This window comes from Peromyscus eremicus, chromosome 1, assembly GCF_949786415.1.
Source record: "Peromyscus eremicus chromosome 1, PerEre_H2_v1, whole genome shotgun sequence".
Lineage (NCBI taxonomy): Eukaryota > Metazoa > Chordata > Mammalia > Rodentia > Cricetidae > Peromyscus > Peromyscus eremicus.
Window position 1 is genome coordinate 182,837,942 of NC_081416.1, and position 15,003 is coordinate 182,852,944.

General features: G+C 50.3%; 1 protein-coding gene across 3 annotated transcripts; it reads left to right on the forward strand.

Annotated features, from left to right (window-relative positions):
- Nucleotides 1–83: 83 nt before the first annotated feature.
- Nucleotides 84–14,894, forward strand: Mboat7 (membrane bound O-acyltransferase domain containing 7). 3 transcript variants are annotated; one of them, XM_059243870.1, is made up of 8 exons: nt 84–355; nt 989–1,067; nt 1,172–1,301; nt 1,779–1,905; nt 4,908–5,067; nt 7,365–7,725; nt 9,463–9,639; nt 13,860–14,894. In XM_059243870.1, the coding sequence occupies exons 2-8, from the start codon at nt 992–994 to the stop codon at nt 14,248–14,250; spliced, it is 1,422 nt and encodes a 473-aa protein (XP_059099853.1). In that variant the 5' UTR covers nt 84–355; nt 989–991; the 3' UTR covers nt 14,251–14,894. The 3 variants fall into 3 exon arrangements, with proteins under 3 accessions (XP_059099853.1, XP_059099846.1, XP_059099861.1); XM_059243863.1 differs by having other exon boundaries at nt 84–345; XM_059243878.1 differs by lacking the exons at nt 84–355; nt 989–1,067; nt 1,779–1,905 and having other exon boundaries at nt 1,188–1,301.
- The last annotated feature ends 109 nt before the right edge of the window (nt 14,895–15,003 follow it).

Genomic DNA, 15,003 nt, shown 5'->3' on the forward strand with positions numbered 1-15,003 from the left:
GCCTCCGCGCCTTCTCCAGTCTCAACCCGTTTCCTCCGGACTCGAAGGCTCGGCCCCGCCTCTCTATCCCGAAACCCCGCCCCCTCACGTACTGGCAGCTCTTTGCCCTGGGGCCTCCCTGAAAGAACGCGGCTGGCATCCTGGCGTGCACTGGTGTTCTGGGTTCTTTTCCTACGGTGCTGTACCCTGTACTTCAGCCGCTCCCGGGCCCTGCACCGCGCAGCGCTGCGGGCACCATCTGAAACAGGCCGTGCGGGGGCGTGCTGATCTGGGGAGGCGTGGCCCGAGCAGAGGCGATCGCGAAAGAGGGCTTCTCCGCAGCCTCCTGGCCGGCTGACGGTTCAGGTGGGCCAGGGTGGGTATGTGTGGCGGCGTCGCCCGAAGATCGTAGGGTGGCGAGGTGCGGGGACAGCAACCAGAGCGTGGTCCCCGGCTGGGTGGCGTAACCGCCTGTGGATCTGCTGGGGCGGAATCGGATCCACGCTGGGCTGCACGGGGCTGGGCTACGGAGGGAGCCTGCAGATGAGACATTGCCTTCTCTCCAGGGTCTGGGTTGGAGAGGAGGCCAGAGCTCTGAAGACAGGTGGATGCTAAATGCTGGGTTCTTCCGGGCTGAGTGGGGGTGGGAGTCCTGGGTTCTTCGGTCCTCTGAGACGTAGGGGAGACCGGGGATCCATACAGCAGTCTAAAGGGTTCCTATGTACTCAGAGGAGGGTGGAGGTGATGTGGATTCCTGGGCTGTTAGAGAAGGGTCTTGCAAAGGATTGTTTTCCGGGCCGGAAGGTGTCTGGTTGTCTGGGTCTTAAATGAGGGTAGGAGAAGCACTTTTGATTTCTACCTTGGCGGAGGGTTGGGGTGGGGGCTTGACTCCTGGGTCCTGGAAGGGGGAGTGAGCTGGAGGCCTGGGTTCTCAAAAGTAGGGGATTCTACTATGAAAAGAGGAAGGGACTGGAATGCTGGTTCTCACTGTGAGCCCTTCCTCCACCAGACCATGACACCCGAAGAATGGACATATCTAATGGTCCTTCTTATCTCCATCCCTATCGGCTTCCTCTTTAAGAAAGCGGGTGAGTCAGGTTCCGTGCCCAGTGGAAAATTAGGGTGAGGGAGCAGAGGTGGGGATCACCCCCGCCTGAAGGTTCTAGGCTTATGCTTTACCTTTTCCTTTCAGGACCTGGGCTGAAGAGATGGGGGGCAGCAGCTGTGGGCCTGGGGCTCACCTTATTCACCTGTGGCCCCCACACTTTGCATTCTCTGATCACCATCTTGGGAACTTGGGCCCTCATTCAGGCCCAGCCCTGGTGAGAACGAGGTGGTGAGAAAGAAAAGAGGATGCAGAGAAACAGCAACCTGTTTCCTCTTTGGGTCTTCCAGTTTCTTCTCTTTCAGCCTCTTGTTCATCTCATGTGTCTCTCTCTGTGTCTTGGCCAGTTTTCTTCCTCTCCCACCGTGTTCTGGACCTTCTTGTCCCCGCATATTTGCCCCAGTCCTCAATATCCACATGATAGACATTCGTAAGCCAGTCTTGAGCTCTGGATCTTACAGAGGGCTGAGATATCTTCTTCACCCACAAAGCTTCCCTCTTAACTCCTCTCATTCTTTTCTTCTCTCTGGCTGTGTTCTTCTGTCCCTGCCTGCCATCCACCAGTCCTCCCTCTCTCTCTTCTTTTCTGTCTGAATGGGGGGTGGGGTGGGGTATGAAGCCACCCTCAGGAGAAGGAAGCAGAGGCTAAGATCATCCTTGTACCCAACACTATAACTTCCCACCTTTGTCCTAGCTCCTGCCATGCCCTGGCTCTCGCCTGGACCTTCTCCTATCTCCTCTTCTTCCGAGCCCTCAGCCTGCTGGGCCTGCCCACTCCCACACCCTTCACCAATGCTGTCCAGCTGCTGTTGACACTGAAGGTGAGACTTGGGAAATGCTACTGCCTTTTTTTTTTCTGCCTGGGAGACAGGTAGCCTCTTATTCTCTCCTCCCAGACTTTCTCATAGTGGGGAGCGGGCTATGGATTACTACTGTTTTTTTGTTTTGTTTTGTTTTGTTTTGTTTTGTTTGGTAAATCTTTCACAAACCCTAAGCTTGGAACTTCACCTCTCTCTGGGGACAGAGTTCACCTCTCACATACTCCGGAGAAGTCTTCACCTCTCCACTCATTCCAGCATCAGGAGATATCCCAAGTGCTCTATCACAGGCCACGTGGCTCACCTAGAAGGTGCCAGCCCAGCATGCTTTGCCAGCATGTTCTTCTTCAGTCTGTAGCAGACTATCCTCCAAGGAGGAAATACCACTGTGGAGAAAAGGTATCAGGCCCAAGGGCACACAGCTGGGACTGCCAGGTCTCATTTTGTTGTTTTGGTCTTGAGACAGTCTCTTGTAGCACCCTATGCTGGCCTCAAAGAAAAGATGACTTTGAACTTTTTTTTTTCTTCCCGAGACAAGGTTATACTATGTACCCTTGGCTGTCCTGGAACTCACTATGTAGACCAGGATGGCCTCGAACTCACAGAGATCCACCTGCCTCTGCCTCCCAAGTGCCAGGATTGTAGGCATGCACTACTGTGCCTGGTTTATGTGGTACTAGGGAATCAAACCAAGGGCCTCAAGCACACTAGGCAAGCACACAACCAACTATACTACATTCTTAGCCCTAGGTCTGACTTAACCACCTAGGAAGAGGGTGAAAAGAGATTGGTCCTCAGTTCCTAGCCCAGAGCACAACAAGAGCTCTTGCTATGTTCTTGGCTCCAGCAGCATAGGCCTGGACAGTCCTGCCAGGCTGAGAACTGGTTTCTTTGTTCTTTTGACAAACTCAACAGTAGGCAGGGATGGGTCAGCTATGAGTTGGAAGAAGAGCCTTTCAGGGTCTGTATGGACCTGCACGTGTGGATGTGAACGGGCTGGATGCTGCAGACTATGCTTGTGGTCCACTTTCTGAATAACATGCAGTTGAATGGGCAGCAGAAGCCAGGCCACAAAGGGCTTTGCTGGCCATGATGAATATGGAACTTCCTCCTATAGGGGGCTGAGATCCCGTAGGAAGAAAGTTTTTCATTTTGTTTATTTGTTTTTTGGTTTGCTGGCCAGGAGATGGGATACAGCAAATCCTCCTCTTCAATAATAATTTGCCATGGGTGCTGAGAGAACTGAAGTAGTGGGATGGAATGAGATGAGATAGGATCCTTTTGTCAGAGTCAGGCGTGATGGTTCATGGATGTAATACCAGCATTTAAAGACAAAAAAAAAAAAAGTCCAAACTGGGCATGGTAGCACATGCCTTTAATCCCAGGGAGGCAGAGACAGGTGGATCTCTGTGAGTTGAGGCCAGCTTGGTGTATATACAGAGTTCCAGGACACCCAGGGCTATTTAGAGAGAACCTGTCTCCAAAAAAAAAAAAAACACCCTCCCTTCAAAAAGACCCCCCCAAAAAAAAACAAAACAAAACAAAACAAACCACACCACCAGAAAAACTGGACTGGAGAGAGGTCTCCATGGTTGAGAGTGCTGCTCTTCCAGAGGACCTGAGTTTGGATCCTGGCACCCAGACTGAGGGGCTCCCAAAGAACAGTAACACTAGCTCCAGGGGATATGACACCCTCTTCTGGCCTCTGGCATCTGCACACACACACAGTCCATACACACAGAGACACAAAATTGAAAATATGTATTAAAGACAAAAAAGGTAGTGTGGTGGTGCACACCCCGCACTCAGGTGAAGGCATGACCATCCTTAGCTACATGGTGAGTTTGAAAATAGTTTGGATTATATAAGACTCTGGAAAAAAAAAAAACAAAAAACAAGTCTAGGTGACTATGAAAGCAGCTTGATAATACACTGTGAGCTCTAAGCAGGTGATTCAGAGCCACCTTGGGACATGTTGCTTTGAGGATGATTTGAGGGTTTTGATATTTGTTGTTGTTTTGTTTTGTTTTCGACAGTGGCTTGGTGAAGGGAGACAGAGTTGTTAAACAAACAAAACCAACAAAAAAAGTCCTGGTCCAGTAGCTAGGTTAGGGAAAGAATTGTGTGTTGTGGAGCCTAGAAGGGAAAAGTGTTTTTTAGAGCCCCTTCCCACCCCTTGAAACCATCTTGTAGCCCTGCTTCCCTTTCTTGCCTCCCTCTGTCTTCTGGGGCTCTGTCCACTGAGCCTAGCAGGAAGCAGGCGGACACAGATGTGGCCCTTGAGTTTTGTCTCTGGCCAAATAGGTAGAGTAGATCTGGAAGGGCAATTGGGACATCCTCATTCCTGACCCCTACCTAATGGAGTCAGAAAGGAACAAGCTTGGAACCAAAGAGATGGCTCAGCAGTTAAGAGCACTGACTGTTCTTCCAGAGGACCCAGGTTCAATTCCCAGCACCCACATGGCCACTCACAACTGTCTGTAACTCCAGTTCCAGGAGAATGAACACCCATGGCAAAACACCAGTGCACATAAAATAAAAATAAATAAAAAAGGAACAAGCTTGGCCTAGTAATGAAGGTATATAATCTCAGCTCTTCAGGAAGCAAGTTTGGAGAATTATAAGTTCAAGGCCAGCCTAGACAACTTAGTATGATCTTGTTTTAAAATTTAAAAGGGGTAGAGGGACCTGGGATGTGGCTCAGTGTTAGAGCACTTGGATAGCATACGCAAGGTCCTGTGTGAGAACCAGGAAGGAAGGAAGGAAAAAAGGAAGGTAGGCAGGTAAGCAGGCAGGCAAGCTATGGAATTGGATGAAAGCAGAAAGAAAAAAAAAAATAGAAGAGGAAGGTCTGGGATGGCCACCAACTAAAGGTTCCTTCCACCACTCTGGATATGTAGTACCATCCATGAGGTGGGAGTTCAGCCCTGGCTATAGGCTGAAGTGAAATGGATGTAAAGATGGCCTGGGGGCACTGGTCCCCATCTTCCTCTCTCTTCCCACAGTTGGTGAGTCTGGCCAGTGAAGTCCAGGACCTGCATCTGGCTCAGAGAAAGGAAATAGCTTCCGGCTTCATCAAGGAGCCTACCCTGGGCCTCCTGCCCGATGTCCCCTCTTTGATGGAGACACTCAGCTATAGCTACTGCTATGTGGGAATCATGACAGGTGAGTGGCCTGCCCAGCACTGCTGGGTCACCCTCTGCCTCACCCTACCCAGAGTTCTGTTCCTGTTTTATGTCCCCTGCTCTGCCCCAGGCTACCTGTTCTCTGTCAGCTCTGCCCTGTCCTGAGCATATCTGTCTACTGCGGGAACTAACCCTGGAGGACTGCTTCCTTTTCACCCGTCCGGGGTCCAATAGAAGAACTAAAGGAGATAGGCGCATGTAAGCCAAGGGTTTCTACCATCCAGGGTGCAAATACTTGCAGCTCAGGATTTTTCATTTTCAGAAAACATATCTTTTTTTCGGGCTGGGGCCACAGTATTAAAGATTGAACCTAGGACCTTGTATATGCTAGGCAAATGCTCAAGTACTGAGTTAGATCCCCAGCCTTTTCATTTGGTTTGGTTTTGCTCCAGACAGGGTCTCACTATGTAGCCCAGGCTATTCTAAAACTCTCTGTGTAGCAGGGTAGCCTCAAACTCACAGAGTTCTGCCTGCCTTTGCCTCCCAAGTTAAATTTTTGTCTTGAGATAAGGTCTCTGTATGTTTCCTAGGTAGGCCTTGAACCTTTGATTTTCCTACCTCTGCTTCCTGGGTAGGGGGACACGACAGGAGTGTGTCACGTGACCTGAATCAGAAAGTCATTATGATGGGTTCATTAGGTGCTAGGGACTGAACCCAGAGCCTTGGGCATGCTAGGCAAGTACTCTACCAACTGAGCTACATCTCCAGACCTACCTCATAGGTTTTGGCTTTGTTCCTTTGGTTTTGAATTTTTTGTTTGGTTTGGGTTTTGAGTTTTGGGGGGGTTGTTTGTTTGTTTGTTTGTTTGTTTGTTTGTTTTTGAGACAAGTTTTCTCTGTATAACAGCCCTGGCTATCCTGGAACTCACTTTGTAGAGCATGCTGGCCTCAGACTCACAGAGATAGGCTTGTCTCTGCTTCCCAAGTGCTGGGATTAAAGGTGTGCACCACCACTGTCTGGCTGACTTTTTTTTCAATGTGTGTGTGTGTGTGTCTGTGTGTCTGTGTGTCTGTGTGCGCTTGTGCATGCATGCATGCCTTGGTGTGCATGCATGCATGCCTTGGTGTGCATATGGAGTCAGAAGACAATGCTCTGAAGTGGGTTCTCATCTGCCATCTTGTAAGATAAGGGTTAGAAGTCACATGATCACTTCTGTATGTGTGTGCCTTTACCCACTAAGCCATCTTGCTTTGTTTGATTTGACTTATTTTTTAAAATATATGTATATGTATGTGTGCCTGCTTGTCTCTGTGTGGAAGCCAGGAGAGGGAGTTGGATCCCCTAGAACCAGAGTTACAGTTGTAAACTGTCTAACATGCAGGCTGGGAACCAAACTTGGGGCTTCTGGAAGAGCGGTAAGCACTCTACTGAACTCTCTCCAGCCCCCTTTGTTTTGTTTGAAACAGAGTCTCCCTGTATAGTCCAGGCCGGTCTTAACTGAGCTCAGGATCGGGGATTACAGGCATGCGCCATCACGCCTGCCAGATCCCTTGTTTGTTTTTGTTGTGTGCAATGCTGGGGATTGAACCCAGAGCCTATGTAGGTGAATGTTCTACCACGGACCTATATTCCCCAGGCCTGATTTTTCTTTCTTTAGTACAGCCTTATGGAGCTGTTATTTATGTATACGTCCATTCAAAGAAACCATCACCAGTGCATATTTGTTTGCAGAACAGCTTCATCTCTGAGAAGGAGTCACCTAACCTTTAGTCATCAACACCAAACCTCTTCCATGCCTGCAAACCATGGGTGACTTCTGTCTATAAAGACGTTTCATGTAAACGGAACCACACTCATGGTTTGTGGTGAACACACAGGGCTTCAGCATCCAGCCCTTCATTCAATCCCCATGGATGCTCCCTGGTCCAAACCCCATCGTACCTCAGGCACCTCAACTGTCCTTTCTCTGCTTGTCTCCCTCCACCACCCAAGCCCGCTCAGCATCCAGAGGGAGCTTAGGAAAAGGGGTCAGGAACCAGCTCTTCCTTGTCAGGGAAATCTACACTGGCTTCCTGGTCTGGTTTTCTATCTTCTTTTTTTCTGCCCTCCTCTAGAGTACTTTGTCCTCTCCCTTGGCCCTTGTTCCTCAGCTGTCCAGGTCTCTCCTTTCTCTGTATTTTTGAGCCTCTCCCTCTCTTTTGAAGACCTCCTGTCCTCAACTCCTCCTCCTCTTCCTCCCCTTGCCCCTTTCCCTTCTCTCCATCCTCTTCCTTTCACCTCCCGATTCCCCAGTAGGCACACAACCTCCAACCACTCGCTCCTTGCCACCCTCCACAGGCCCATTCTTCCGCTACCGCACCTACCTGGATTGGCTGGAACAGCCTTTCCCGGGAGCCGTGCCCAGCCTGAGGCCCCTGCTGCGCCGAGCCTGGCCAGCCCCGCTCTTTGGCCTGCTCTTCCTGCTGTCCTCCCATCTCTTCCCACTGGAAGCCGTGCGCGAGGATGCCTTCTACGCCCGCCCGCTGCCCACCCGCCTCTTCTACATGATCCCGGTCTTCTTCGCCTTCCGCATGCGCTTCTACGTGGCCTGGATTGCGGCCGAGTGCGGTTGCATTGCCGCGGGCTTCGGGGCCTACCCCGTGGCTGCCAAAGCCCGGGCCGGGGGCGGCCCCACCCTCCAATGCCCACCCCCCAGCAGGTCAGGCGGCGGGAGGGAGGCTTCCCAAGACCCAGCAGGCCCCACCACCAAGGGTTGGCTCTGCCCCTAGTGGGGAGGAGAGCAGGGAGCAGGGGTAGGGCTACCAGCTGTGGTGGACAGCCTATTGCCCCCCTGGTGACTGTCACCTGCCTTCCCTGGCCACTAGGGAAACTATGTGTTCCTGGTACCTACAGATTGCCCCTTGTTGCTAGCACTTGTCACCCCTCAGTATGGCTAATTGCCCTCTATTGCTAGGGAAAGGGAAACGGTATCATAGCAACCACATGCCTACCCTGTGTTGCCATGGAAGTGTCACCCCCCAAAACCAGGTCGTTCCTGGTTGCTGGAGATACTACTATCATTTGGTAGTAGTGGGTCTACCTTCTGTTGCTAGGGAAGCAGTTCCTTAGCAGCTGAACTGCCCCTCTCTGCTGAGGAAGCTATATCCCTAGCAACCGTGGTCCCTTCCTCCTTGCTGATAGCCTTGCTGTTTGTGGCTGTGGATTCTACCCCTTGAACTGCCTTGCTGAGAGCCAGCGCCTCATCGTGGGATGCTCTCGTAGAGCCCCTCCCAGTTGCCCCGTTTCTAAGGAAGTAACACCCTGGGCTTCTCTCCCCCGGCTGAGGAGAGCACTGCTCTCAGCAACCACAGGTCTTCTCACCATTGCGGAGGCTTAACCCTTTCCTAGTAAGGCTACCCCAAACCCAGCACCATCATTGCTGGGTGAGCCACAGAACTAGTAACTACAGGGTTCTTATCCCTTAGGAAGCATCATTCCTTGATGATAGGAAAATGGTATCCCTAGCAACCGGCAATGAACTGAATCTCTGTTTCTAGAATCCATTGTCAGCCTTCCAACTGGGGGGTGGGGTAGCAGCCTCTCTGAAAATTATAGGCCACACCATGCTAAGGTAAGGACACCCCCAGGATGTGATTTAGTACCACTGCCCTAGTAACTATGGGTGGACACCCCCCACCCCCCACCCCCCACCCCCGCTGCTAGAGAGAGGGTGTTGTGCAGAGAAGTCAGCCAGAGATTCAATGCTGTTTTAAGTCTACAAGTCCCAGCGGTAAAGGATGCCTTCCCTCCCATGTCCAGAAGCCAGTGGAGGTTCACATCGGCCCGGCAGCTTTCTCTATAGCTAACGGTGTTGGCGTCAGAGACCTAGAAACCTCTGATATTTCAGGAGGTGACACTTCTCGAACAATCACAGGGACCAGGAAAGAGGCCTGTTCTGGAAGATTTTTTTCTGAACAGCCTGGGCCTTGTTGCTAAGGAATGCCTTTTCCCTAGCAACAGAGATCATTGAGAGTCACAAGGCCTAGAATATCTCCCTAGCAACCATGAACCACCTTTTTAGAGTGGATACTTCCCTGGCAGCTGCTCTGCCCCACAGTTCAGAAGGGACCATACTTGAAAACTGTTCCCAGGATGCTGAGCTTGGTGGCCAGTGGACTTGATAGCTTAGCAACCATTGCCTTTCAAGGCTTTTTGTGGCTGTGTTAGGGCCCACTAGTTACCAAGAGCACCCCACTATTAGTGAACTCTGCCCCACCCCCCGACTCCCTCTGGCCTATCCAACCCTGTTGCCCTCGAAAGTCACAGCCAGAGAGAGAGGGAGCTGTCGCCTGTCCAGAACCCTTTCTTTAGCATCGGGCTGGGACAGAAGCAGATGTCAGGAGGGGCCTGGCTGAGCTGCATGTCTGTCCCCATCCTCATCCTCCACCCCCCTCAGTCCGGAGAATGCAGCTTCCCTGGAGTATGACTATGAGACCATCCGTAACATCGACTGCTATGGCACAGACTTCTGCGTGCGGGTGCGGGATGGCATGCGGTACTGGAACATGACGGTGCAGTGGTGGCTGGCACAGTACATCTACAAGAGCGCACCTGCCCGCTCCTACGTTCTGAGGTGAGGGAGCCCCACCTAATATCAGAGACGGTGCAGAACATCATCTCCCTCTAGGTCCTGTGGTACTCAGGGGCTTCTCTAGCTGAGCCCTGAGCCCTCGGGCTCATGGAAGTTTTAGTTTCTTGGGCCTGCTAAGGTTAATCCTTTGGGCCTAAGGTGAGCCTCGTTCAACACTATAGTCATTCTTGGGTCCCAGAGATTGAACTCTGGTCATCCAGCCGAAGGGCTTTTTACCCACTGGGCTGTTTTGGCAATCCTTGTTTGTTTTTAGGCAGAGCCTCATGTAGGCCAGGCTGACCTTAATCTAGATTGGTAGCCACCCATGACCTAGAATCCCGATCATCATGTCTTCATGGTGCAGGTGTGCAATGCCATGCTTGGCTTGTTGCTTGGGCTTTTTTGTTTTGTTCTTGAGATAAGATCTTGCTTTATAGCCCTGGCTGTTCTGGACTTGTTGCATAAACCAGACTGGTGTCAAACTTCAGCTATCCTCTTGCCTCTGCTCCCTCAGTGTTGGGATTACAGGTTTGTGCCACCATACCTGGCCAACTTCTTTTTTCAAATGTTTCTTTTCCATCCACCTTCTTTCCGTTTTGTTCAGGTGTCTGCAGAACAGCTCTTGGCCACTCTGTGGTGTCTTTAGCCAATTCCGTGGCCTGAGCGGTGGGAGCTGCAGGCCACTCCTCAGTCTAACTTTCAAATTGTTTTCCTTCTTCTGGTTTTTTGTTTCGTTTCTTTGCAATGCAAACACTCAGCCTTTTCCAAACTGCCGGATGTGATCAGTGGACACAGAGATACCATTTCCTGATAAGTAGTTAGTGGTGGCAGCTTATGAGCTGGATTTCCTTGGGCATTGTGGGAACTATGGTTTAAAGATCCGCTCTGAGGGGCTGGAGAGGTGACTCAATGGTTAAGATTGCTTACTGCTCTTGGAGAAGACCCTAGTTCAGTTCCCAGCACCCATATCTAAATTTATTGCCACTAGTAACTCCAGCTCCTGGGGATCAAATGCTCTATTCTGGCCTCCATAGGCACTGCCCTCACATGCATAACCCCCACCATATGCACATACACAATTAAAATTTCAAAAAAAAAAAAAAATTCACCCTGAATCAGGCTTGGTAGCACACACTTATAATCTCAGCACTCTGGAGGCTGAGACAGGAAGTTTGACATCCTGGGCAACTTAGTGAAATCACGTCTTTAAAGAAACAAAGATGTACTCTGTGTCTGGTGTGCACAAGGCCCTGGATTCCATCTCCAGCATCACAAAAAAAAAAAAAAAAAAAAAAAAAAAAAATGAAGAAACAGTCTGCTCTGGCCTTGTATGGAGAACGCGTAGGGGATGTGGGTAGCGGAGGTAGAACAGGAAGGTGAACGTGAGCCTTTGGGTATCCAGATGGGGGTGATGGAGAGGAGTTCCTCAGCAGGCCTGACACTGGCTTTGGGAGGAACAGCGCTCAGTGAGAGCAGAAGGGGTCCTGCTTCCCAGGCAGTGGATCGTCGGTGACCCACGGCACAGGAAAGCCTTTCCAGAAAAGGGGGACACCTAGCAGGAGGAATCTGTTGGGACATGGGTGAGAAACAAGACTCGAGTTCCATCTCATTAACTTGAAGGCTATCAGGTGTCACTGGAGAGGTAGATGGTAATGTGATGCTGGCACTTAAGGAGAAGGTGTTAGAAGAAGACACGGAAGCCAAGTGAGGTAGTACTCACTGCACTATCACCGGGGTAAAGGCAGGAGGATTATGAGTTCCAAGTCAGCCTCGATAACAAAGTGAGACACCGTCTGAAAACAACAACAATAAAAGGCCGGTGAGGTTGCTTAACTGGTAAAGGTGCTTGCCACCAAGCCTGGCCACCCAAGTTTCTTCTCCAAGACCCACATGGTGGGAGGAGAGGACGGACTCCAGCAAGTGGTCCTCTGAACACTACACACTGCTTCATGGCACACGAGCGTGTCCACACATAGGCAAATAAATAAATGTTAACGGGGGTGTGGCTGAGGATGTAGTTCAGCTGGTAGGGTTTGCAGGTAGTGGTGTACATATGTGATAACAGCACTTGGAAAGTGGAGGCAGGAGGATCAGGAGTTTGAGGCAAGCCTAGGCTACATGAAACCCTGACTTTTAAAGAAGGACATTTGAGTGTTACCAGTTACAGATGATACTATTAAAACCCTGGGGGTCAGGTCAAAGCCCAGGGCACCCCAGTATTTATCACTTATTCTCAATTAGGGGTAATTGTGCTACACCCTCAGGGGACATATGGCAATGTCTGGAGACTTTTTTAGTTTCCAGGGCCCCAAGCATACCAGGCAAGTGCTCTACCACTGTCTTAGTTCGGGTTTCTATTCCTGTCATAAAACATCGTGACCAAAAGCAGCTTCGGGGACGAAATGGTTTACTTCAGCTTATAGTTGTCCATTGTGGAGGGAAGTCAAGGCAGCAGCTGAAGCAGAAACCTTGGAGGAGTGCTCCTTACTGGCTTGCTCAGTTTCTACCCCCAGGACCACCTACCCATAGTGAGCTAGGTCCTTCCACATCAATCAAGAAAATGCTCCACAGACTTGCATAGACTGATTTGATGGGTTATTTTCTCAATTGAGATCCTGTCTTCTCAGATGACTCTAGCTTGTGTCAAATGGACAAAATTAAATTTAATTAAAGGGAAAAAAAAAAACCCAGGACAACCACTAAACCGTACCCCACTTGAGGAGACATTTTTGCTATGGCTGAGAGATTTCCGTGGCATCTGCAGGTGGAGACACAAGATGCACTTCTGGTCTCCCCCTGCCTCTCATCACAGAGTACAGTCAGCATTGTTCTGTCATTGCTGTCTGCTGGTGTGTCAGAGACAAGTCCCTAAGCAGGAAAAGAACTCGGGAGCTCAGCCTCCTACAAGAAGCGCTGGTTATTGCTGAGTTGGAGAAGGAAGTAGAAAAAACTTCATTCTGTGTCCTCCTTAGCAGAGAGTCAGAGCCTGAATTTGTGGACTGAAAAGTTAGGGAAGTAAGGCTTGGAAAGATGGCTCAGTCATTAAGAGCACTTGCTCCTGCCGAGGATCTGAATTTGGTTTCCCAACACCCACATGACAGCTGGTAACAGTCTGTAAGTTCAGTTCCAGGGGAGCCCTCTTCTGGACTCAAAGGGTATCAGGCATGCACATGGTACACAGACATACACACAGGCAAAAGAAAAAAAAACCCACCCATACACATACTAAAAATAAATTTTAAAAAATAGTTAGGGAATTAAATCTCTTAGTAAGAGAGTGAACCAGCCAGGCATGGTGGTGCACACCTTTTATCCCAGCTCTTGGAAGGCAGAGGCAAGCAGATCTCTATATGAGTTCAAGGCTGCATAGTGAGACACCTCAAGAAAACAAAAAATGAGAGAGAAAGAAACAAACTTTAGGGTCCACTGAGGTGGTGGACCATCCCTAGGGATTTTTTATTTTTTAGAGTTTATTTATTTTAATATTTTATGTGTGTTTTTGCATGAGTATATGTGTGTGTACCACACGCTTGCATGGTGCCTAGGAAGGTAAGAAAGAGAACATTGGATGCCCTGAGACTGCAGTTACAGACTGTTGTGAGCCACCATGTGGATGCCAAGAATCAAACCTGAGTGTTTTGCAAGAGCAGGAAATGCTCTTGACAGCTAAGCCAACTCTCCAGCTCCTCCTGCAGCGATGTATACAGTATGCCCGGTTTACCTATAGAGTTTCTAATGCAGATGAGAACGTCCTACGAACTCATTTCTCCCATCCGAGTACTTTAACCAAACCTGACTCTGTTTAGCTTAAGATCAGAGAGTTTTTTGTTTTTAAGATTTACTTTTTGTACCCAAGCAGTGGGGGCACACACTTTTAATCCCAGCACTCAGGAGGCAGAAGCAGGAGGATCTCTGAGTTTGAAGCTAGCCTGGTCTACAGAGTGAGTTCCAGGGCAGCCAGGGCTACACAGAGAAACACTGTCTGGAAAAAGAAGAAGCTGTCTCAGAATGCTGGTGATGCAGCTTCATAGTATGTTATTGCCTGGTGTATGCAAGGCACTGGGTTCAATCCCCAGTAACAAACAACACCCTCAAAGCCTCCTTGACTTTCAGCATTCAAGAAGGATGAGTGGTCCTGAACTCCTCAGTCTGAGGGAGGAGGGCATGAGACAGTGGGGACTGAAGCCTGGACTTCTGTGTCCTGACTCAATCTCTTTCTCCAGGAGCGCCTGGACCATGCTGCTGAGCGCCTATTGGCATGGCCTCCACCCTGGCTACTACCTAAGTTTCATGACCATCCCGCTGTGCCTGGCCGCCGAGGGCTATTTGGAGTCAGCCTTGCGGAGTCATCTAAGCCCCAGGGGCCAGCAAGCCTGGGACTGGGTCCACTGGTTCCTGAAGATGCGTGCCTATGACTACATGTGCATGGGCTTCGTGCTCCTTTCCATGGGTGACACGCTCCGGTACTGGGCCTCCATCTACTTCTGGATCCACTTCCTAGCCCTGGCCTGCCTGGGGCTGGGGCTAGCTTTGGGTGGGGGCAGCCCCAGCAAGAGGAAGGCAGCATCCCAGGCCACCAGCAGCCAAGCCAGGGAAAAGCTCCGGGAAGAGTGAGCTGTGCTGAGCTGGCCTGCCAGCCTGCTCAAGCTTTGCTTGGGAATTCCGTGAACCGGGCTATATTCTCCTTTACCCAGCAAGACTCGTTTGTTTGATTCAGAGCCTGGAGAGGATTCCTTCATCCCAGCTAATCCCCTGCCTCTGACTTAAACAAAGCTAGGGGTACCCTTCTCCCAGATGCTCACTGCATCCTGACTTTTCCAAACCTCCCTCTGCTGACGTCAGGGTATTACTGTCCACTCCTGTCCCTGTCTCTGCAACAGTCTTCAGGTATTCAAAATGCCACACTTCCCAAAATGCAAGGGCACGGACCAGTGGTCATGTGTCATCTTGGACAAAGTCCCTGTGGGTCCCCAGTATTGGGGCAGGAGCTTCAGGGCCAGGTTTTGGGAAAGGGGAGGAGCATCCTTCCTGTTTTCTTCTTGGTTTTTATCATCAAACCAGTGTTTCAGAGACCAGGACCTTACAGATCCTGGAGGAGAAGCCGAGGTGCAAGTAAGCAGCCCCAAGGGAACACGCTCTTACAGTAGCTCCTGTCTGAGCCTCTTCTGGGCCCCCAAACAACATGCCACCCAGTGTCAACCTTGGCCTATGACAGGTCAGAATGTATAAATCTCTCCCAATAAAGTATTGCACATGCATCTGTTTGTGAGTGTATCTGTGGGCGACAGACCTCCAAGGTACACTTAGCCCGGATTGCCAGTGTGGCAGACCTAGGTCCCCATTGCCATGAAGTTTTGCAGGCTCAGA